Source organism: Salmo trutta, chromosome 30 (genome assembly GCF_901001165.1).
Source record: "Salmo trutta chromosome 30, fSalTru1.1, whole genome shotgun sequence".
Taxonomy (NCBI): Eukaryota; Metazoa; Chordata; class Actinopteri; order Salmoniformes; family Salmonidae; genus Salmo; species Salmo trutta.
Window position 1 is genome coordinate 37639837 of NC_042986.1, and position 24095 is coordinate 37663931.

The 24095-nt window shown below is 45.3% G+C and overlaps 1 protein-coding gene, 1 long non-coding RNA gene and 1 other non-coding gene across 4 annotated transcripts in view; all 3 read right to left on the minus strand.

The window, feature by feature from the left end:
* Positions 1-1759: 1759 nt before the first annotated feature.
* LOC115168598 (laminin subunit beta-2) overlaps positions 1760-24095 on the minus strand; it is an 88357-nt gene continuing 66021 nt past the window's right edge. For both annotated transcript variants that reach the window (XM_029724020.1, XM_029724021.1), the window contains exons 16-35: positions 23697-23858; positions 23238-23359; positions 19502-19622; positions 18802-18994; positions 18400-18543; positions 17982-18213; positions 17672-17835; positions 17344-17568; positions 15330-15544; positions 14819-14915; positions 10595-10967; positions 10064-10248; positions 9716-9963; positions 8407-8622; positions 8049-8193; positions 7716-7923; positions 3200-3341; positions 2822-2998; positions 2364-2529; positions 1760-2034 (exon numbers count right to left, since the gene is read on the minus strand). In XM_029724020.1, coding sequence (XP_029579880.1) covers positions 1898-2034; positions 2364-2529; positions 2822-2998; positions 3200-3341; positions 7716-7923; positions 8049-8193; positions 8407-8622; positions 9716-9963; positions 10064-10248; positions 10595-10967; positions 14819-14915; positions 15330-15544; positions 17344-17568; positions 17672-17835; positions 17982-18213; positions 18400-18543; positions 18802-18994; positions 19502-19622; positions 23238-23359; positions 23697-23858 — 3672 coding nt within the window. In that variant the 3' untranslated portion in view covers positions 1760-1897. The remainder of the gene's footprint in view (positions 2035-2363; positions 2530-2821; positions 2999-3199; positions 3342-7715; positions 7924-8048; positions 8194-8406; positions 8623-9715; positions 9964-10063; positions 10249-10594; positions 10968-14818; positions 14916-15329; positions 15545-17343; positions 17569-17671; positions 17836-17981; positions 18214-18399; positions 18544-18801; positions 18995-19501; positions 19623-23237; positions 23360-23696; positions 23859-24095) is intronic.
* On the minus strand, positions 15072-15145 carry trnat-ugu (transfer RNA threonine (anticodon UGU)). Its single transcript has one exon. It is a non-coding gene; the product is annotated as a tRNA-Thr (tRNA).
* LOC115168626 (uncharacterized) lies at positions 20288-22428 on the minus strand. The gene is made up of 2 exons (XR_003870711.1): positions 21248-22428; positions 20288-21200 (listed from the first exon to the last, which is right to left on the minus strand). It is a non-coding gene; the product is annotated as an uncharacterized LOC115168626 (long non-coding RNA).

The following is a 24095-nucleotide window of genomic DNA, read 5'->3' on the forward strand; positions in this document are numbered from 1 at the left end:
TTCGGCGTCGTAACCGACTTCAGTCAGCAAATGCTCACCTTCGATGACCACTGGCACGCTGGAGAAGTGTGCTCTTCATGGATTAATCCCGGTTTAAACTGTACCGGGCAGATGGCAGACAACGTGTATGGCGTCGTGTGGGCGAGCGGTTTGCTGATGTCAACATTGTGAACAGAGTGCCTCATGGTGGAGGTGGTGTTATGGTATGGGCAGGCATAAGCTACGGACAAGGAACACAATTACATTTTATTGATGGCAATTTGAATGCACAGAGATACCGTGACGAGATCCTGAGGCCCATTGGTCGTGCCATTCATCCACCTCCATCACCTCATGTTTCAGCATGATAATGCATGGCCCCATGTGTCAAACATCTGTACACAATTACTGGAAGCTGAAAATGTCACAGTTCTTCCATGGCCTGCATAATCATCAGACATGTCACCCATTGAGCATGTTTGGGATGCTCTGGATCGATGTGTACAACAGTGTGTTCCAGTTCCCGCCAAAATCCAGCAACTTCGAACAGCCATTGAGGAGGAGTGGGACAACATTCCACAGGCCACAATCAACAGCCTGATTAACTCTATGTGAAGGTAATCTGTCGCTCTGCATAAGGCAAATGGTGGTCATACCAGATACTGACTGGTTTTCTGATCCACGCCCCTACCTTTTAAAAAAAAAGATATCTGTGACCAACAGATGCATATCTGTATTCCCAGTCATGTGAAATCCATAGATTAGGACCTATTGAATTTATTTCAATTGACTTATTTTCTTATATGAAGTGTAACTCGGTAAAAGCGTTAAAATTGTTGCATGTTGCATTTATATTTTCGTTCAGTGTAGTTTACATACAGTAGTTTCAACTAAAAGGCAACTATCTTCTTTGATAATCAAATACAGATCTCAGAATGTTTTTTTTATATTTGAAAGTACTTTGAATACCTTTGCAGAAAACCAAATAGGCTAATGTTTGTAGGTACTTGAATATATATGCAAGTTACTTGAAACAAAAAAAATGTTTATTTGACGGCTGCCAATTTTTTTATGAAGAAACAAAAACAGTTAGTTGAATGAGTCTAAATATATGATCATAAGCACATGGTTTGGAGAGCTCTTAGATATGAATCTTAACATAGCCTGTAGCCTATAATTAACTACAGGAGGAACATGGAATCACCTCAACATTAGAGTAGATCACTTTTGCAGCTTCAAAATGACTAAGGGGGTTTTCACACAGCTTTGAGCAGGGGCGTCATGCAGCCCAAAAATCCGAGAGGGCACAAAGTACGTGAGGATGTCTGGGGTGGAGAATTTAGCATTTTGCCTTGATGATAGCTTTGTACACTCTTGGCATGGCATTCTCTCAGCCAGCTTCATCAAGGCAAAGGGTGGCTACTTTGAAGAATCTCAAATATAAAATATACACTTTTTTTGACTATTACATGATTCCATATGTGTTATTTCATAGTTTTGAGATCTTCACTCTTATTCTACAATGTAGAAAATAATAAAAAATTAAGAAAAACCCTTGAATGAGTAGGTGTGTCCAAACTTTTGACTGATTTCAAATGCTTGAAATCTATGGAAATTGTCTTTCAGGGCCGGACGTTAGTTTAACGGCAGTACCGAAGCAAGACTGTTGGAGGAGTCGAAATTGTGCTTTGAGACCGGAACCCTGGCTCTTCGATCAGAAAGAGCTGCTGAGTTCTAATGGACTATAGGAGTATAGTACACATGACCATCTTCCCCTCACTAACATTTGCTGTACTTATTTTATTTTGTAAAACATTTTTTTTTTATTCAATCATTTCACATTTTACAGAGGGAGAACGGGAATAAAGCACCAGTGGAATATAGTTTTTTCTCCCCTACATCGTTCAATAACACAGTATCAGTTGCAGTTGTTGTATGTCTGCACCTGCTTTCGTATGGCCTCCCGTGCGTCTGTGGCGTTCTTCTCCAGCTCTCCTAGCTCGCTCTGCTGGTCCAGCATTCTCTGCCCATTATTACGGAACTTCCTCTCAAGCTCTGAAACAGAACAGCAGAGAACTCATTACAGGAAGACAACAGGGACATTAATTAAAAAGATGCGTCCCAAATGACGCCCTGTTCCCTATTTAATGCACTGCTATGGTGCCGAGCCCAACGGGCCCTGGCCAAAACTGTTGTTATATGTAGAGAACTTCCAGTTCACACTTACAGGCACATCTACATTCAAAACCAAAGACACCATGCTGATATCCCGTGTTCATGGAATACATTACAGCCATGACATCACTTTATGGTTCCATACGGCTCTATGTTGACTACTTATAGCATCTCATATGCCAGGTTTCAGAGGGCAGGATGGTACACACTCCGTAGGGTTTCTATGCCCTTGTCGGCCTTAGTGAGCAGGTCTTCAGCCTCCTTCTTGATCTCCTTGGCCCTCTGGTTGACGTTCCCTAGGTCCCCAGAGGCCCCACCCAGAGAGTCCACCTTCATCTGCAGGTCTTTGTACAGATCCTCCATCTCATTCAGCCTCTGGATCACAACACAGAGACACACACAGCTATACATCAACAACCAAACCCCCAGCTACAAATCAACAACCAAACACACACAACTACACATCAACAATCACACACACACGCCCCACCCCTGTTGTTAGGCTTTAAATACAACTACACATCAACAACTACACATCAACAACCAGACACACAACATATTGTAGCACAACTAGGAAAGAGACACACACACACACACACACACACACACACACACACACACACACACACACACACACACACACACACACACACACACACACACACACCTGCTCCAGTCCCAATGCTGCATGGGTGGCATTTGTGGCCTGGTTCTTGACATGTTGGGCCATCTCCCTGTTTTGATCTAACTTGTCCTGTAGTGCCTCCACCCTCATGGACAGGTTGACCAGTCGCATCATAGCACCATTTTGATTGGTCTCCAGATCCTGAAGGTTCTCTTCCACCTGAGAAGTGGGAAAGGCACACAACAAGTAGGGACATATCAGACTGAGAAACGCACACACACACACACACACACACACACACACACACACACACACACACACACACACACACACACACACACACACACACACACACACACACACACACACACACACACACACACACACTGCGATGTGGCTGTGGAGAGCTGTGTACAGTACCGTTGCGGTAGCGTTCCTGGTGCTGTTGAGGTTGTTTAGGGCATGGTCCAGGGCTTTGGTTGCTTTCTGAATGGCTTTCTCAGACGCATCCAACGCCTGCTTAGTCCTGTTGGCTGTGTCCTTCACTCCTTCTGCTCGTGTCCTACAAACACATACAGGACAAGTGAAAAATGTGTGTGTGTGTGTGTGTGTGTGTGTGTGTGTGTGTGTGTGTGTGTGTGTGTGTGTGTGTGTGTGTGTGTGTGTGTGTGTGTGTGTGTGTGTGTGTGTGTGTGTGTAGTAGACTTAGAGCTCTGCTCTGCTACGAAAACATACTGAAAGGCTATGACCACAGAGTTTCTAAACCCAGAGGCGCAACATCGCAAAGCTTCCGGGAATGCTTTCAAAACAGATCAAACTGACCAGGCAGGGATTTGGAGTTTGAAAATTCAATGAGAGAAGTGAACAATTCTTCCCTTAGTTGTTCATTTTCTCGAAATGTAAAGGTAAGAAGAAGAACCTAGACTGGAGCCAATGTCTTAAGTAGTTGAATATGTTATTACTCCAATCACATGAAAGTGAAAAACTGAAACGTATTCATTTTCGTCAAAAACAAGTTTATATAGAAGGAGTGCCTTTGAGTTGATGGGCTACACATGTGCAGGTCGGCGCGAGACGCCCGTTACACCAATGATGTGTTTCTATACATGAGCTTAGCTACACTGAACAAAAATATAAACGCAACATGTAAAGTGTTGGTCCCACGTTTTATGAGCTGAAATAAAAGATCCCCCAAATTTTCCATACGCACAAAAAAGCTTATTTCTCGTAAATGTTGTGCACAAATTTGTTTACATCCTTGTTAGTAATCATTTTATCCTTTGTCAAGATAATCCATCCACCTGACAAGTGTGGCATATCAAGAAGCTGATTTAACAGCATGATCATAACACAGGTGTACCTTGTGCTGGGGACAACAATGGGCTGAGGAGTATTTCTGTCTTTAATAAGGCACTTTTGTGGGGAAAAACTCATTCTGATTGACTGGGCCTGGCTCCCCAGTGGGTGGGGCTGGCTCCCAAGTGGATGGGCCTATGCCAGGCCCAACTATGGCTGCGCCACTGCCCAGTCATGTGAAATCCATAGAATAAGGTCATATGAATTTATTTCAGTTGACTGATTTCTTTAACAGTAACTCAGCAAAATCTTTGAAATGGTTGCATTTTGCATTTATATTTTTGTTCAGTATAGTTAATGTTGCTATGACATCGCCTACAAGTGATCTGGTATTTGTATTGGAGATTTAGACTTTCATACTGTACTGTTACTGTACAGTCTTTGCCATGATTCTCTCTCTGTGCATTTCCTGTCTTCCATTTTATGTCACAGAGTGACTACCAGTGAACAGAAGACATAGATCGGAAGTATAATTGACATAAGTCTATGGGCTCTATCTTCGGAGGCGCTAGTGTCAAACGCGCGCAATTCCGACTAGTAAAAGCCAGCGCTCTGCTATTTTACAACCCTTGCACCAGGGTTGGTAATTTACCTGTTTTATATCAGCTTGCTTGCACTGAGGTGGAAATATTTGAGGTGTGTCCTTAAAAACATGCGCCAATTTCAAGCAGGGCTACTGGTGATATTTAAGACTCACAAAAAGCTGGTTTTAGCGGTAACGGAATTGGTTATGGCATCGATTTTGCCAGCGGAGGCACACATACTAGCCAAATCAGTAACCTATAACCAACGTTTTGTAAAAATATCACAAACAGCAAAACAGTCAACAGACAGTCCAGTTTTTCTTTATATTGGCCATTATTTTTGTTCATGAAGCTTCTGTGAAAAGTTTAGATTCATTAGGCCTATCTACGATGGCCATCAAATGAAAGACGTCAGTGACTGTAGGAAGTATGTTTAGGAACATTAAGTTATTACAATTACTCATTATTGTTTTACCTCTATCATTTTGTAAAAGAAAATGCATCTTCCACTTTCATCTGTTGGACCCAACTGTCCGATCGGCTCTGAATCCGCTTGTAGATTAGTCTATTTGCCTGTTCGTTTGTTTACCTTTCACTTGGCAAAGTCACGAACAGGCGACAATATAGCTAATCTTATTATAACGTTTGGGCAATGTCCAATAGTCCATGGCTCGAACATGCAGTGCATTTTCAGAATGTGAATGCAATGTGTGTACTGTAGATGATCATCTCAATGTTGAAGCCAATAAAAAAAAAACTAGATGCTTGTGCTCATGGAATGAGAGATTTATGATATCATTCTTCTGACCTGATCATATTTCGAAATATTGTTGTTGTTTTAAAAAATATATTTACTGTTTTATTTTTATTTATTTTTTATTATTTGAAAGTCTCACCATCCGTGGGTTTATGGTGAGAACGTACATGGCTCGAATGCAATGTAATTTCGTCTGCTATTTCCGGAGAATATGATCTGTAAAATGGTTTATTTTTATATATATATCCTAAAAATACAGTGTATAATTAAGCAATAAGGCCAGAGGGGGTGTGGTACATGGCCAATATATCACGGCTAAGGGCTGTTCTTATGCACGTCGCAACCCGGAGTGCCTGAACACAGCCCTTAGACGTGGTATATATATATATATATATATATATATATATATATATATATTCACCTTTATTTATGGTTCAATCATGTTCGGAAAACATCACATTTGCAAGCATTATAATGGTGAGTGGACATTCCCCTTTTTCTTGATATTGGATCTTTAGCTCCTGTGAACAGTTTAGATGTGTGTAAAAGCCTCCGTAGTTGTCTTGTCTGTATTAGACTCCCACGGCCATTATGGTTCCTGAAACTGGATGTAGACAAGTTGTTTCATTTTTATACACTGGTCGAGCCCTGAATTCTGATTGGCTGAAAGCCATGGTATTTCAGACTGTATACCACGCGTATGACAAAACATTTATTTTTACTGCTCTAATTACATTGGTAACCAGTTTGTAATAGCAATAAGGCACCTCAGGGGTTTGTGGTATATGGCCAATATACCACTTCTAAGGGCTGTGTTCAGGCACTCCGGGTTGCGACGTGCATAAGAACAGCCCTTAGCCGTGATATATTGGCCATGTACCACACCTCCTGGGGCCTTATTGCTTAATTATACACTGTATTTTTAGGACTAATTAATAGCCTGTAGTGAATTTAATCTTGCTTATTGACTACGTTTAGCGGTAGCCATGCTGGTTAAGTGTGCCTTGAATTCTAAATAAATCACAGACAGTGTCACCAGCAAAGCACCCCACACCATCACACCTCCTCCTCCATGCTTCATTGGTGGGAAAAACACATGCGGAGATCATCTGTTCGCCGACACCGTGGCTCACAAAGACAGCGGTTGGAACCAAAAATCTCCAATTTAGATTCCAGACCAAAGGACAAATTTCCACCGATCGAATGTCCATTGCTCATGTTTCTTGGCCCAAGCAAGTCTTTTCTTCTTATTGGTGTCTTTTAGTAGTGGTTTCCTTGCAGCAATTCGACCATGAAGGCCTGATTCACACAGTCTCCTCTGAACAGTTAATGTTGAGATGTGTCTCTGACTTGAACTCTGTGAAGCATTTATTTGGGCTGCAAATTCTGAGGCTGGTAACTCTAATGAACTTATCCTCTGCAGCAGAGGTAACTCTGGTTCTTCCATTCCTGTGGCGGTCCTTATAAGAGCCAGTTTCATCATAGCGCTTGATGGGTTTTGCGACTGCACTTGAAGAAACTTGAATTTCTTGAGATTTTTCGTATTGACTGACCTTCATGTCTTAAATGAATGATGAACTGTCGTTTCTCTGCTTATTTGAGCTGTTCTTGCCATAATATGGACTTGGTCATTTACCAAATAGGGCTATCTTCTGTATACCACCCCAAACACATTAAGAAGGGAAGAAATTCCACAAATTGACTTTAAAGAAGGCACACCTGTTAATTGAAATGCATTCCAGGTGACTACCTCATGAAGCTGGTTGAGAGAATGCAAAGAGTGTGCAAAGCTGTCATCAAGGCAAAGGGTGGTTACTTTGAAGAATCTCAAATATAAAATATATTTCGATTTGTTTAACACTTTTTTGTTTACTACATTATTCCATATGTGATATTTCATAGTTTTGATGTCTTCACTATCATTCTACAATGTAGAAAATAGCCAAAATAAAGAAAAACCCTTGAATGAGTAGGTGTTCTAAAACTTTTGACAACTAGTGTACAACTTGAAGCAACCGCATATTTAGCCATGGAGAACGTTCTGATTGGCCTGTGAGGGACGAAGCACACCCACAACTTGTTTACTCATCAAAACCCAGCCCTTTCACACCACCGCCAGCTACTGTGGTCATAATTCCGGTTGTGAAATTATTATTTTTTTCTTTCTTTTTCGGACACACCCCAGAATCTATACTGCTACCACCTGCGCTAAGATTTACTATTGCGTTAGGTTTGTTAAAATGGAGCCCTATATGTCTTCGTCTAATATGCCTCCTTGCTCTTTCTCCCTCTGTCTTACTTGGCATCCTTAGCTCTGTTGAGCAGCTCCTTGGCCCGGTGGATTTGCTGGGAGGTGTGGTTGAAGATCCCCTGTACATCTGTCAGGTTGCTGATGTTGTCTTTGATCTGCTGGACAACAGTGTCCAGAGTGGTTCTGTTCACAGGCAGAGATATAGCCAGCACCTGCTGAGCCACCTTCTCTATACTCTCTGGGTCCGCACCCTCCTCTGTACACAACACACCATGATCAAATTAATATCATAAGAAGTGTCCAAAGAGAGAGAGAGAGATAAATATGTATTTTTTTTTTTTATGAAAAGTTTTCTGGACGGTTAAAATGGAATTAACAAACCAGTCAGGAAATCTTTGATCTTCTGAATGAATTCCTTGAGTTTATTATTAGAGTTTTCAAAGAAGTCCTTATTCTTCTTAGCTTTTTCCAAGTTGTCCATGGCTTGACTTTCAACGTCCTGGGTCAGCATAGCTATGTCATGGAGCTGGAAACATAACACAGAGGATTACTGAAAAACACACTGCATATGGAACACTTTAATACAAAGCATGCTGTGTTTAGACTCACAAAGACACTGACAAACATATAATCAGGTAACTTTCAGGTAACTTGAACAGCAGGTCAGTGATTTATCTTATACTGAGGCACATGCATGCAGAGGTATAGTTAGTGCATATAAAGAGAGAGGCAGACATACCTTCTTCACCAGGCCCCGGAGGTCTTCACTGACAGCCGTCAGGTTGTCAGTGACATCACTGGCGTGTTTCAGTCCCTTTAGGGAGACGCTCACAGTCCCCTTACACCCGTCCCCTCCACACACCTGCTGACCGCCATCGTCACGACAACCAGCACCCCCACACGGGCTGTCATGACATGTGTCATTGGAGCTGGTGTTGGAATGGCCACCACATACCTGGGAGGAAAAACACATAAAACAGGTAGGGTCAGTGTCCGACACAGACAGAGGGCTATGGGTCACACATCCAGGGCGGCGATGCTGTAACATTTATTTACAGGTGAAATCAACACATCACGACATGTATGTCTGTCAGTTAGAACTACACGTCAGACAGGAATCACCATCTTGCTCATACTTAAAAAAAATTAAACCAGCCCTTTACCACACAACACAGCCAAGATTATTGTTCCTGCTGACTGTTAGGCATTGTCCTCGCAGCCATCAGCACTATCTATAACTACTCAGACCCAAAACAAGCTTCCCTTTAGAATACAGAGAAGACCCCACTATATTGCCCCTATATTGCCCCCTACATGCCCCCTATATTGTCCCCTACATGCCCCCTATATTGCCCCCTACATGCCCCCTATATTGCCCCCTACATGCCCCTTATATTGCCCCCTACATGCCCCCTACATGCCCCCTATATTGCCCCCTATATTGCCCCCTACATGCCCCCTACATGCCCCCTATATTGCCACCTACATGCCCCCTATATTGCCCCCTATATTGCCCCCTACATGCCCCTTATATTGCCCCCTACATGCCCCCTACATGACCCCTATAATGCCCCCTATATTGCCCCCTACATGCCCCCTATATTGCCCCCTACATGCCCCCTATATTGCCCCCTACATGCCCCCTACCTGCCCCCTATACTGCCCCCTACATTGCCCCCTACATGCCCCCTATATTGCCCCCTATATTGCCCCCTACATGCCCCCTATATTGCCCCCTACATGCCCCTACATGCCCCCTATATTGCCCCCTACATGCCCCCTACATGCCCCCTACATGCCCCCTATATTGCCCCTTATATTGCCCCCTACATGCCCCCTACATGCCCCCTACATGCCCCTTATATTTCCCCCTACATGCCCCCTATAATGCCCCTATATTGCCCCCTACATGCCCCCTACATGCCCCCTACATTGCCCCCTACATGCCCCCTACATGCCCCCTACATGCCCCCTATATTGCCCCCTACATGCCCCCTACTTGCCCCCTATATTGCCCCCTACATTGCCCCCTACATGCCCCTTTATACCTGGTGGCTCAGGTGGTGGACTTTCTCGTCTACATCCTGGGCTTTGTCCTGTAGCTCTGACAGTGATTTCTTCTGGGCTGCTGCCGTGCGCAGGAACTCGTCCCTCCTCTTGTTCAGAAGGTCCTCAGTGTGTGAGCGTGTGGCTTTAGACTCCTCGACGGGGCTGAAGGGACCAGACACTGAGGCGCTGCACTTCTGGCGAGCCTCCTGGGACCCACGGTAGTACTTCTTCACATTGTCAAACTGATCTGGGATGGAGAGGAGGACCAGGGCAAAACAAATGTGTGAAGGAGAGTAAAAAGGAGCAGAAGTGTCTATGTTGTGTGGTCTGGGGGAAGGGGGTGCTACCTTGGAATCCGAAGCTGAGGTTGTTCCTCCGTTCTTGGTGTCGGTGCACCAGGGTGGTGTTAAGGTCCCTGAGTTCTCGCTCCATCTGGGTCAGGTTCCTCCTCAGTACCTCGTCTTGCACTGCTGTCCAATTCAGCTCGCGGGTCACACCCATCAGACGGCCGTCAGTCAGAGCTATCTCCACCCTGGATACACCACAGAGAAGCACGAGAGACCTCTGAGTACAATTCTCAGTGTGTATTGTCATTTCACACACTGTCCTATTCTATGTGTATAATTGCTGTATGACTGGGTTTCAATAAGCACAGCTGCCCCTCTTGCAAAATGTGCATAAGAGGGTTTAGCTGTTCTACACTGCTCCTCTGTAGCTCAGTTGGTAAAGCATGGCTCTTGCAACACCATGATAGTGGTTTCAATTCCCAGGACCACTCATATGTACATAATATATGCACGCATAAAAGCATCTGTTAAATGTCATCCATTATGATTATATATCAGGTGAATGAACACTCTCTAGTATGATGCTGTTACCTCAGGTCATCGATGGACTGGCCAATCAGCTGGTGTAGTCTGTCCCGGTCTCCTTCTAGGTTCAGCTCCTGTACCTGGGCCAGTTTATTCTCCAGCTCATGGGTGTGTTTGTCTCCCACGCCGGGCGTCTCTCCGCTCTCCAGGATCCTCTTGAGGTCATAACGGATGTGGTCCAGGTCTCGGCGGATCATACACACCGCGTCGTCCCACAGCTCGAAGCAGGGGTGGCACCGGACACACTTAGGGAAGGCCCCGGTGAAGCCGTGGGCACACTCGTCACACCGCCGTCCCGCCGTCCCCTCCCTGCACTTACACGCCCCTGTCACACGGTCACACTGAGCTGTCTCCGAGCCCAGCAGCTCACACTTACACTCTGACGGAAGATGGAGAGGGGGAGATGGGGGAGAGCAATTGAGAGTGGGAGAGAGATTGAGAGGGGGAGATGGGGGAGAAAGATGGAGGGGGGAGAGAGATGGAGGGGGAGATGGAGGAGAGAAATGGAGGGGGAGAGAAATGGAGAGGGGGAGATGGAGGAGAGAGAAGGAGAAAGATGGAGTGAGATGGAGAGGGGGAGAGTGATAGAGAGGGGGGAGAGATGGAGATGGGGAGAGAGATAGAGAGGGGGGAATGGGGGAGAGAGATAGAGAGGGGGAATGGGGGAGAGAGAGGGGGAGATGGAGAGGGGGAGATGGAGGAGAAAGATGGAGAGGGGGAGATGGGGAGAGAGATGAGAGGGGGAGAGAGATAGAGAGGTGGAGATGGGGAGAGAGATGGAGAGGTGGAGAGAGATGGAGAGAGGGAGAGATGGGGGAGAGAGGTGGAGAGAGATGGATATGGGGGAGAGAGATGGAGAGGGGGAGATGGGGGAGAGAGATGGAGAGGTGGAGAGAGATGGAGAGGGGGGAGAGATGGAGAGGTGGAGAGAGAAGGAGAAAGATGGAGAGAGAAGGAGAGGGGAGATGGGGGAGAGAGATAGAGAGGGGAGAGAGATGGAGATGGGGGAGAGTGATAGAGATGGGGAGAGAGATAGAGAGGGGGGAGAGAGATAGAGAGGGGGAAATGGGGGAGAGAGAGGGGGAGATGGGGAGAGAGAGATGGAGGGGGAGATGGAGGAGAAAGATGGAGAGAGATGGAGAGGGGGAGAGAGATGGAGAGGTGGAGAGAGATGGAGAGGGGGAGAGAGATGGAGAGGTGGAGAGAGATGGAGAGGTGGAGAGAGATGGAGAGGTGGAGAGAGATGGAGAGGTGGAGATGGGGAGAGAGATAGAGAGGGGGAAATGGGGGAGAGAGAGGGGGAGATGGGGAGAGAGATGGAGAGGGGGAGAGAGATGGAGATGGGGGAGAGTGATAGAGAGGGGGAGAGAGAGGAGAAAGATGGAGAGGGGGAGATGGGGGAGAGAGATGGAGAGAGATGGAGAGGTGGAGATGGGGAGAGAGATAGAGAGGGGGAAATGGGGGAGAGAGAGGGGGAGATGGGGAGAGAGAGATGGAGAGGGGGAGAGAGAGGAGAAAGATGGAGAGGGGGAGATGGGGGAGAGAGATGGAGAGAGATGGAGAGGTGGAGATGGGGAGAGAGATGGAGATGGGGAGAGAGATGGAGAGGTGGAGAGAGATGGAGAGGGGGAGAGAGGTGGAGAGAGATGGAGATAGGGGAGAGAGGTGGAGAGAGATGGAGATAGGGGAGAGAGATGGAGAGGGGGAGAGAGATGGAGAGGTGGAGAGAGATGGAGAGGGGGAGAAAGATGGAGAGAGATGGAGAGGGGGTACACATGAAGTTAGTGGATATGACGGTCACATTAATAAAGTATAGATGGTCATTTTGAACATAGAATTCAAATCAAATGTTATTTGTCACCTGCGCCGAATACAACAGGTGTAGACCTTACCGTGAAATGCTTACTTACAAGGCCTTAACCAACAATGCAGTTTTAAGAACAAAAAGTGGTAAGAAAGTATTTACTGAAATCAACTGAAGTAAAAAATATATAAAAACATTTAAATAAAAAAAAATTATAATGAAGGAGCAACAATAAAATAACAGTAGCGAGGCTTTATACAGAAGGTACCGGTACAGAGTCAATGTGAGGGGGCACCGGTTAGTCGAGGTAATTGAGGTAATATGTACATGTAGGTAGAGGTAAAGTGACTATGTATAGATAATAAACAGAGAATAGCAGCAGCGTAAAAATGGGGGGTGGGGTGGAGACAATGCAAATAGTCCGGGTAGCCATTTGATTAGCTGTTCAGGAGTCTTATGGCTTGGGGGTAGAAGTTGTTAAGAAGCCTTTTGGACCTAGACTTGGCGCTCCGGTACCGCTTGCCGTGGGGTAGCAGAGATAACAGTTTATGACTAGGGTAGCCGAGTCTTTGGAATTTTTTTGGGCCTTCTTCTGACACCGCCTGGTATAGAGGTCCTAGATGGCAGGAAGCTTGGCCCCGGTGATGTACTGGACCGTACGCACTACTCTTTGTAGTGCCCTGCAGTCGTAGGCCATGCAGTTGCCATACCAGGTGGTGATGCAACCAGTCAGGATGCTCTCGATGGTGCAGCTGTAGAAATTTTTGAGGATCTAAGGGACCTATGCCAAATCTTTTCAGTCTCCTGAGGGGGAATATGGTTTGTCGTGCCTTCTTCACGACTGTCTTGGTGTGTTTGGACCATGATAGTTTGTTGGTGATGTGGACAACAAGGAACTTGAAGCTCTCAACCTGTTCCACTTAACCTGTTGGGGCTAGGGAGCAGTATTTACACGGCCGGATAAAAAACGTACCCGATTTAAACTGGTTACTACTCTTGCCCAGAAACGAGAATATGCATATAATTTTGGATAGACATAGATTTGGATAGAAAACACTCTAAAGTTTCTAAAACTGTTTGAATGGTGTCTGTGAGTATAACAGAACTCATATGGCAGGCCAAAACCTGAGAAGATTCCATACAGGAAGTGCCCTGTCTGACAATTTGTTCTCCTTCTGTGGCATCTCTATCGAAAATACAGCATCTCTGCTGTAACGTGACATTTTCTAAGGCTTCCATTGGCTCTCAGAAGGCGCCAGAAAGTGGAATGACGTCTTTCCAGTCTCTGGGCGAAAAACAGCAGGAGATTTTGTGAGTGGTCAGGCTGAGAACAGTGACACTGGAGATGCGCGTTCATTTGAATTCTCCATGTTTTTCTTTCTCTCTTTGAATGAATACAACGTCGCCCGGTCGGAATATTATCGCTATTTTACGAGAAAAATCGCATAAAAATTGATTTTAAACAGCGTTTGACATGCTTCGAAGTACAGTAATGGAATATTTTGCATTTTTTTGTCACGAAATGCGCTCGCACGTCACCCTTCGGATACTGACCTGAACGCACAAACAAAACGGAGCTATTTGAATATAACTATGGATTATTTGGAACCAAAACAACATTTGTTGTTGAAGTAGAAGTCCTGGGAGTGCATTCTGACGAAGAACAGCAAAGGTAATCCAATTTTTCTTATAGTAAATCTGAGTTTGGTGAGGGCCAAACTTGGTGGGTGTCAAATTAGCTAGCCGTGATGGCCGGGCTATCTACTCAGAATATTGCAAAATGTGCTTTCGCCGAAAAGCTATTTTAAAATCTGACACCGCAATTGCATAAAGGAGTTCTGTATCTATAATTCTTAAAATAATTGTTATGTATTTTGTGAACGTTAATCGTGAGTAATTAAGTGAATTCACCGGAAGTGTTCGGTGGGTATGCTAGTTCTGAACATCACATGCTAATGTAAAAAGCTGTTTTTTGATATAAATATGAACTTGATTGAACAAAACATGCATGTATTGTATAACATAATGTCCTAGGAGTGTCATCTGATGAAGATCATCAAAGGTTAGTGCTGCATTTAGCTGTGGTTTTGGTTTTTGTGACATATATGCTTGCTTTGAAAATGGCTGTGTGATTATTTTTGGCAGGGTACTCTCCTGACATAATCTAATGTTTTGCTTTCGCTGTAAAGCCTTTTTGAAATCGGACAATGTGGTTAGATTAACGAGAGTATTGTCTTTAAAATGGTGTAAAATAGTCATATGTTTGAGAAATTGAAGTTATAGCATTTATGAGGTATTTGTATTTCGCGCCACGCGATTCCACTGGCTGTTGACTAGGTGGGACGCAAGCGTCCCACTGGCCCAGGGAGGTTAAAGATAGGCTTTGAAAAGCTCATGGAACTGGGACATCTTTAAAATGTTATTACCTTCACACTGCGCTCGTGGATCTCCCCAATGGAACTGCTCACACTCAGTGCACTGCCTTCCCCCAAAGCCATGCCGACAGTGACACTGTCCACTGAACTACAGACAGACAAGTTAACACCTACTGCAGTTAATACATACTGCAGTTAATACATTACATTTACATTTTAGTCATTTAGCAGACGCTCTTATCCAGAGCGACTTACAGTAGTGAATGCATACATTTCATACATTTTTTTTTTTTATTCCTGTGCTGGCCCCCCGTGGGAATCGAACCCACAACCCTGGTGTTACAAACACCATGCTCTACCAACTGAGCTACAGGGAGCTACATACTGCAGTTAATACATACTGTAGTTAATATATACTGTAGTTAATACATACTGCAGTTAATACATACTGTAGTTAATACTTACTGTAGTTAAAACATACTGTAGTTAATGCATACTGTAGTTAATACATACTGTAGGTAAAGTACACTGAACAAAAGCCTTTCACAACTTTGAGGCCTACCATGTTGCAGTGGGATCCCCTGGCGTGCTGAGGGTGGCAGCCACACTGCTCACAGCCTCTGTCCCTGCCATAGTTCCAGTGGTCGGGGGCACACTGGTCACAGCTGTACCCGACCACATTGTCCCAACACGGGCATGCTCCTGTCTGTCTGTCACAGTGACAATGGCCATCGCTGCATGAGGACTGTTGTGTACCTGCTGTTACACATGTGCAACCTACAGATGGAATAACATCAACCTGTCAGACGCGATACGGTACACACCCACACACACAGCAGAGATAGACAAGAATGTAATTTACATTTTTTTTTAAATGTAACCTTTATTTAACTAGGCAAGTCAGTTAAAACTTCTTCGGGATAGGGGGCAGTATTTTCACAGCCGGATAAAAAACGTACCCGATTTAATCTGGTTACTACTCCTGCCCAGAAACTAGAATATGCACATAATTAGTAGATTTGGATAGAAAACACTCTACAGTTTCGAAAACTGTTTGAATGGTGTCTGTGAGTATAACAGAACTCATATGGCAGGCCAAAACCTGAGAAGATTCCATACAGGAAGTGCCCTGTCTGACAATATGTTGTCCTTCTGTTGCATCTCTATCGACATTACAGCATCTGTGCTGTAACGTGACACTTTCTAAGGCTTCCATTGGCTCTCTGAAGGCGCCAGAAAGTGGAATGGGGTGTCTGCTGTCTCTGGTCAAAGTACAGCAGCTCTGTTTGTGAGTGGTCAGCCTGGGGACAGTGAGATTGAGATGCGCCTCACGAGACTTCTCAATTTTTTTCTTTCAGCCTTTGAATGAATACAACGTTGCCCGGTTGGAATATTATCGCTATTTTACGAAAAAAATAGCATAAAAATTGATTTTAAACAGCGTTTGACATGCTTCTAAGTACGGTAATGGAATATTTAGAAATATTTTGTCACGAAATGCGCTCGCGCGTCACCCTTCGGATAGTGACCTGAACGCACGAACAAAACGGAGATATTTGGATATAACTATGGATTATTTGGAACCAAAACAACATTTGTTGTTGAAGTAGAAGTCCTGGGAGTGCATTCTGACGAAGAACAGCAAAGGTAATAACATTTTTCTTATAGTAAATCTGAGTTTGGTGAGGGCCAAACTTGGTGGGTGTCAAATTAGCTAGCCTGTGATGGCCGAGCTATGTACTCAGAATATTGCAAAATGTGCTTTCGCCGAAAAGCTATTTTAAAATCAGACATAGCGATTGAATGAAGGAGTTCTATATCTATAATTCTTAAAATAATTGTTATGTGTTGTGTGAACATTTATCTTGAGTAATTTTGTAAATTCACCGGAAGTTTTCGGTGGGTATGCTAGTTCTGAACATCACATGCTAATGTAAAAAGCTGTTTTTTGATATAAATATGAACTTGATTGAACAAAACATGCATGTATTGTATAACATAATGTCCTAGGAGTTTCATCTGATGAAGATCATCAAAGGTTAGTGCTGCATTTAGCTGTGGTTTGGGTTTATGTGACATATATGCTTGCTTTGAAAATGGCTGTGTGATTATTTGTGTCTATGTACTCTCCTAACATAATCTAATGTTTTGCTTTCGCTGTAAAGCCTTTTTGAAATCGGACAATGTGGTTAGATTAACGAGAGTATTATCTTTAAAATGGTGTAAAATAGTTGATTGTTTGAGAAAATTTAATTGTGGTATTTTAGTTGGTTTTGTATTTCGCGCCGTGCGATGCCATTGGCTGTTGGCTAGGGGTTCCGCTAGCGGAACGTCTGTCCTTAACAGGTTTTTAAGAACAAATTCTTATTTCCAATGACGGCCTACTCCGGCCAAAGGGACTGTAGTGACGCCTCTTGTGCTGAGATGCAGTGCCTTAGACTGTCAAGCTATATAATTGAGCCAATGTCCGACGTGACACATATCATCACAAATGCCAATAGTTTGTCTAAAGTGGGCATCACCAGAGACAGAACTCATTAGAGATTCCAACCAGCCATCACGACGTAGAAACTCACGCCTGCAGTCCTGGGCCAGGGCGTTGCCGTAGTAACCACGTTTACAGTCAGAGCAGGAGGGCCCATCCGTGTTGTATAGGCAGCTCAGGCATCGGCCGGTCATGGGGTCACATGACTCGGGGTCCCGGGTGTCGATGTTGCCACTGCACTGGCACGGGCGGCACTGCCCACCTGGATGCTTGGGGTTGCCGTAGTAACCAGGGGCACACCGATCACAGCGAGGCCCTGGGGTGGAGAAAAGAGAGTGAAAGCTGAGAAGTTAAAATGCCAATAAGTGTAGCAAGGATTTCCTTTTTAGTGAGCTGAAACTGTATCATTGGGACTATACCTATGTAGCCTTGTTTACAGTTGCAGAGGATTTGATTGGATGAGCTGTCAGCATGACAGGTGTGTCCGTTGGAGTGTCCGCTTTCTGCGTTACCAGGACAGGGACAATGTCGACAGTGATCCCCAGACCCCAGCACTGGGTTTCCAAAGAACCCATTTACACACCTGGGAAGGGAGAGAAAGAACACATTTCATCTCTTTCATTACGGTACCGATCACAGTATTATCTACTGTGACTATTAGAGATCACTAGCTGATCCAACAACACCAAAACACTCACCAAAACGCTGTCACCCACACCCCCTGCCCACCTTTCACAGAGCTGTCCATCAGTGTGGTCCCTGCAGACCTGGCACTCCCCTGTCTGTGGGTTGCATCCATCAGCGTGCCCGTTACACTGGCATGGCCTGCAGCTGGGGAAGCCCCACTGGCCAGGCTGGCAGTCTGAGCACTGGCGCCCGCTGGCCCCCTGTCTGCACGGGCACTGCCCAGTCACCGAGTCACACTGGTCTCCCAGAGAGCCCTGGGAGTGGCAGTCACAGACTGGGCAGGGAGGAGGAGGAAGAGAGAGAGATAAAAGGAGGAAGGTAGAAAGAGAGAGAGAGAGAGCAGGGGAGATAGTATTTAGGATGTGGTTTGTGAGGTCACGCAGTGTATGACACACCTGCTATATAATGTCAATTAGATAAAGATGTGATGACTGGCTGAAAGATGCCAGCGCTCATTCACCAGTACATCCATATGGTCCGAAGCCGTAAGTGTCAGGTGCACACTGGTCACACCGTCTTCCAATCACGTTAGGTTTACAGCGGCACTGACCTCCGACCCTGTCACAGTCAGCACTGAGAGACCCCTGGGGGTCACACTGACATTCTACAGGGAAAATGAGAGTCTTCAATCAAACAAGTCACGGAGGATATCCTATGGTGACGACAGAGTGTAACGATTCCATCCAACTCATACCATGCATTACTGATCATAGCACAGCTTGCTAGAGTTTATTGGTAAGTAAAATGATTCAATAGTTGGACCAGGAAGTATTTGACAGCTAGTTTTTGATAACAAGGCATTAATGGAGGCTTTGACCTTTGATCCCCTGATCCCCTAGTGAATGACGTATGGTAGACTCACGCAGTGCTCCGTCGTGCAGGATGGCAGAGATGCTGCAGAGGAGCTTAGTGCACATCTCTGCCAGCAGGGGCGTTGGCGTGGCCAAGAAGGACTCCAGGCACATATAACGTACCATCTCATCACGACGCTCCTCTGCCGCCGGGTCGTGACCCTGGAAACCAGGCAGCTCCATGTACTTTGGGGTCAGCACCAGCTGGGAAGGAGGAATGGAGGGAGTAAAACAAAGTGAGTGAGAGGTAGAAAGAATTGAAATGTAAAGTGAATTTGGTACCTAAATGCACTTTTGTTTCAGACCACTAGGTGGTGGTATCTGGTCAACAGTTGTTATCCCATTGCTGTTGAGATTGGCAGAGCGGTCTAAGGCACTGCATCTCAGTGCTAGAGGCGTCACTACAGACACCCTGGTTCGATTCCAGGCTGTATTACAACCGGCTGTGATTGGGAGTCCCATATAATGCGGCGCACAATTGGCCCAGCGTCGTCCGGGTTTGGCCGGTGTAGGCTGTCTTTGTAAATAAGAATTTGTTCTTAACTGACTTGCCTAGTTAAAATAAAGGTTAAATAAATAACCAAAAAAAAATATATATATATATATAGTTCATTGAGAAGGTCAGTTTTCCTTTCTGTTTCAACTCAACTCCCTCTTATGTAGAGTTGTCACTCCAGAGCCCTAACAGGTTTAATAAGTTGATTGACTCACCGAGTCTACAAGGATGAAAGCAGTCAGGTGTCTCTGGGACACTCCGTGACGCTGGAGTCTGATGGCCACGACATAACGGTTACTGGGCTCAAAGCAGAAAGGACTGGGCATCTGAACGAACCTGTTGGGTCACACAGAGACAGTCTCTTATCAAACATTCTGATATGATGTTGTTCTGTTTTCAGTTGTGGGAAAGTCTTATGGGCCTATAAGGTTAAAATGAAATGAAACCAGCAAAATACAAGTGGAAGAAATCAAACCTTTCCCAACAAATGACGCACAGAGTGAAGAGCCTCACTGGCCCAGACACAAACCAGCATAGACACCTCCAGTCAAAATGCTGAACAGGGACAGGGACAAGATGAAACAGGAAGTTCTGGGAATCCCTGACTGGAACAGAGAGAGGTGAACCGGGTCTCTTTCAGAGGGCCCCTGACTGGAACAGAGAGAGGTGAACCGGGTCTCTGTCAGAGGGCCCCTGACTGGAACAGAGAGAGGTGAACCGGGTCTGACTGGAACAGAGACAGCTGAACCGGGTCTGACTGGAACAGAGAGAGGTGAACTGGGTCTGACTGGAACAGAGAGAGGTGAACCAGGCCTTTTTCTTTCTGCTCTCCAATACAGTTTAACAGGCAACAGACTGACCGGTGGACAGGCACACACACACACACACACACACACACACACACACACACACACACACACACACACACACACACACACACACACACACGCAGTACCACAATTCATAATCTAAAATGTGTGTGCACAACAATCCATTGTGTATTTTTCTAGACAGGCTGCATTCCAAAATTTCTTACAGGTCTTTGAGAAAATGAAGGAAGGCTTTCTGCCACCTCTCCAGTCTCACTACTCTCAACAAACAGAGTGATCCAGTCTACAGCCATTGTAAAGAGTGTGATCCAGTCTACAGCCATTGTGAAGAGTGTGATCCAGTCTACAGCCATTGTAAAGAGTGTGATCCAGTCTACAGTCATTGTAAAGAGTGTGATCCAGTCTACAGTCATTGTAAAGAGTGTGATCCAGTCTAAAGCCATTGTAAAGTGTGTGATCCAGTCTACAGCCATTGTAAAGAGTGTGATCCAGTCTACAGCCATTGTGAAGAGTGTGATCCAGTCTACAGCCATTGTAAAGAGTGTGATCCAGTCTACAGTCATTGTAAAGAGTGTGATCCAGTCTACAGCCATTGTAAAGAGTGTGATCCAGTCTACAGCCATTGTAAAGAGTGTGATCCAGTCTACAGCCATTGTAAAGAGTGTGATTCAGTCTACAGTCATTGTATGCCTGGTACCCTCCTTGTGCGCTCCCTCTGCCCTGGCATCCTGTCTGACTTCTGACTCGCGGTGTGTGTTGTTGGTCGCTTTGCTAATTGGTTCTGCCTGAGACACCAATCACAGAGCCGAACAGAACAGCAGGGGGAGCCAGGGTCCAGTGAACCAGTCAGATCCGGGCTGGGCCCGTTGGAACTCTTTGTAACACACAAGTTCCTTCCTAGGGAGGTTTCTTCACATTGTAGGTTGGTTGACCAGAGAATAGCCTGGGTACAGACTGTACTAGGCAGTCATCAGTAGGCATGGTGGGAAAAGATGGGAAGGTTTATGCTGGCAAGTCTCCACAGTGATTGTTGACAGTGTGAGAGAATGAGTGAGCTGCAGGACAAACACACAACAGGTAACACCTTGTAAAGAGGACTGTGGAGGCAGGATTAGTGTTTTTCAGTAACACCTTGTAAAGAGGACTGTCGGCAGGATTAGTGTTTCTCAGTAACACCTTGTAAAGAGGACTGTGGAGGCAGGATTAGTGTTTCTCAGTAACACCTTGTAAAGAGGACTGTGTCGGCAGGATTAGTGTTTTTCAGTAACACCTTGTAAAGAGGACTGTCGGCAGGATTAGTGTTTCTCAGTAACACCTTGTAAAGAGGACTGTGGCGGCAGGATTAGTGTTTTTCAGTAACACCTTGTAAAGAGGACTGTCGGCAGGATTAGTGTTTCTCAGTAACACCTTGTAAAGAGGACTGTGTCGGCAGGACTAGTGTTTCTCAGTAACACCTTGTAAAGAGGACTGTGGCGGCAGGATTAGTGTTTCTCAGTAACACCTTGTAAAGAGGACTGTCGGCAGGACCAGTGTTTCTCAGTAACACCTTGTAAAGAGGACTGTGGCGGCAGGATTAGTGTTTCTCAGTAACACCTTGTAAAGACGACTGTCGGCAGGATTAGTGTTTCTCAGTAACACCTTGTAAAGAGGACTGTCGGCAGGACCAGTGTTTCTCAGTAACACCTTGGAAAGACGACTGAAGCAGCAGGACCAGTGTTTCTCAGTAACACCTTGTAAAGAGGACTGTCGGCAGGACCAGTGTTTCTCAGTAACACCTTGGAAAGACGACTGAAGCAGCAGGACCAGTGTTTCTCAGTAACACCTTGGAAAGAGGACTGTCGGCAGGATTAGTGTTTCTCAGTAACACCTTGTAAAGAGGACTGTTGGCAGGATTAGTGTTTCTCAGTAACACCTTGTAAAGACGACTGAAGCAGCAGGACCAGTGTTTCTCAGTAACACCTTGGAAAGAGGACTGAAGCAGCAGGATTAGTGTTTCTCAGTAACACCTTGGAAAGAGGACTGTCGGCAGGATTAGTGTTTCTCAGTAACACCTTGGAAAGAGGACTGTCGGCAGGATTAGTGTTTCTCAGTAACACCTTGTAAAGAGGACTGTCGGCAGGATTAGTGTTTCTCAGTAACACCTTGTAAAGAGGACTGTCGGCAGGATTAGTGTTTCTCAGTAACACCTTGGAAAGAGGACTGTCGGCAGGATTAGTGTTTCTCAGAGCAAAGTTAAAGGAAAGGAGCACAACATGTTTACTGTTGACAGCAAACAGTGTAGATAACCTGTAATGAAAGTACATGTTCTCATAACAATAAATCTAAAACAAACCCAATTAACCTGCAGTATCTTTCTCTCCCTTAGACTGGTTGTTGTCACGGTTTCTCAATGTCAACACGCTATCTATCGACCTTATCAGGAGAATGTTCTCTCACACCCAGAACTAAGCTACAGTACACTGGCTCCTATTCCTCTATCATATAATAACAGGGGGAAATCCAACACATTTTAAGAATGGCATAAATCCTTAGTTGGTTAGTAAATATTGCTAGAGTAGAGGGGTTGATAATATAATATGAGTCACTGTTAGATTTATATCTGGGATTATTCCAGAGACCACACACATACTGACATACAGGTTGGTACACATTAATGACACATATATGGGATTCATATCTATTGAAACCTGTGCTAACACACACACACACACACACACACACACACACACACACACACACACATACCTGTGGTCTGTTAAGGAGGCAGCAGGTTGGGGTTGGGGTTAGGGTTAGTTCTATCAGGGTTAGGGTTAGGGTTAGGGTTGGGGTTAGGGTTAGGGTTGGGGTTGGGGTTAGGGTTGGGGTTGGGGTTAGGGTTAGGGTTAGGGTTGGGGTTGGGGTTGGTTCTGTCAGGGATGGGGTTGGGGTTAGGGTTGGTCTATCAGGGTTTGGGTTGGGGTTGGGGTTAGGGTTGGGGTTGGGGTTGGGGTTAGGGTTGGGGTTAGGGTTAGGGTTAGGGTTGGGGTTAGGGTTGGGGTTAGGGTTGGGGTTGGGTTGAGGTTAGGGTTGGGGTTAGGTTTAGGTTTAGGGTTAGGTTTAGGATTGGTTCTATCAGTAGTACCTCCTGTGGTGTGGCAGGGTGACTGTATACAGCTGTTCAGTAGGCAGCAGGTTGCCACAGCGGGGGCTAGAGGATAGCAGCAGGGAGGTGACAGTCACTATGGCCTCCCAGTCCTCTGTCGACTACACACACACACACACACACACACACACACACACACACACACACACACACACACACACACACACACACACACACACACACACACACAACAGGCAGTGTTTTAAAGGGTGTTAAAGGCATTGGTTTCACACTGTTATCACATGTCCAACTCTCCGGCAGAGACAGCGAGGAGAGTGACAACATTTACATTTCTGTGATCGTCAATGTGTTACAAACACAGACTTATTTAAGGGTCTTCCAAAGTGTAATACCGTCCGTGGGGTTTGCCTGGTTTTACAGTAGTAGTACAATGTGTGGGGAGACATGGAGGACTGGAGGGAGTGACGCGTACTGTACCTCTGGCTCATAGCGGATCATGATGTCATAGTCCATGGCATGGGGGATGTTGTCTATGGTGAAGACCAGTCCAGCTCCGTCTTTGACCTGGGCAAAACCAGGTCCAGTCCAAGTGATCATGTGACCCTGGGATCGCTCCCTGTGGACACTCCTCACATCAGGCTGAAACACACACAGATGAAGACCCGTTAGCACGACACACTAAAAACAAACACACTAAACATACTAAAAACACGTCACAGACACACTAAACACGTCAGACGCACTAAACACACGAGACACACTAAAACACTAAAAACACGTCACAGACACACTAAACACGTCAGACGCACTAAACACACGAGACACACTAAACACACTAAACACATCACATACACACACCCACAACCCACCCCACAG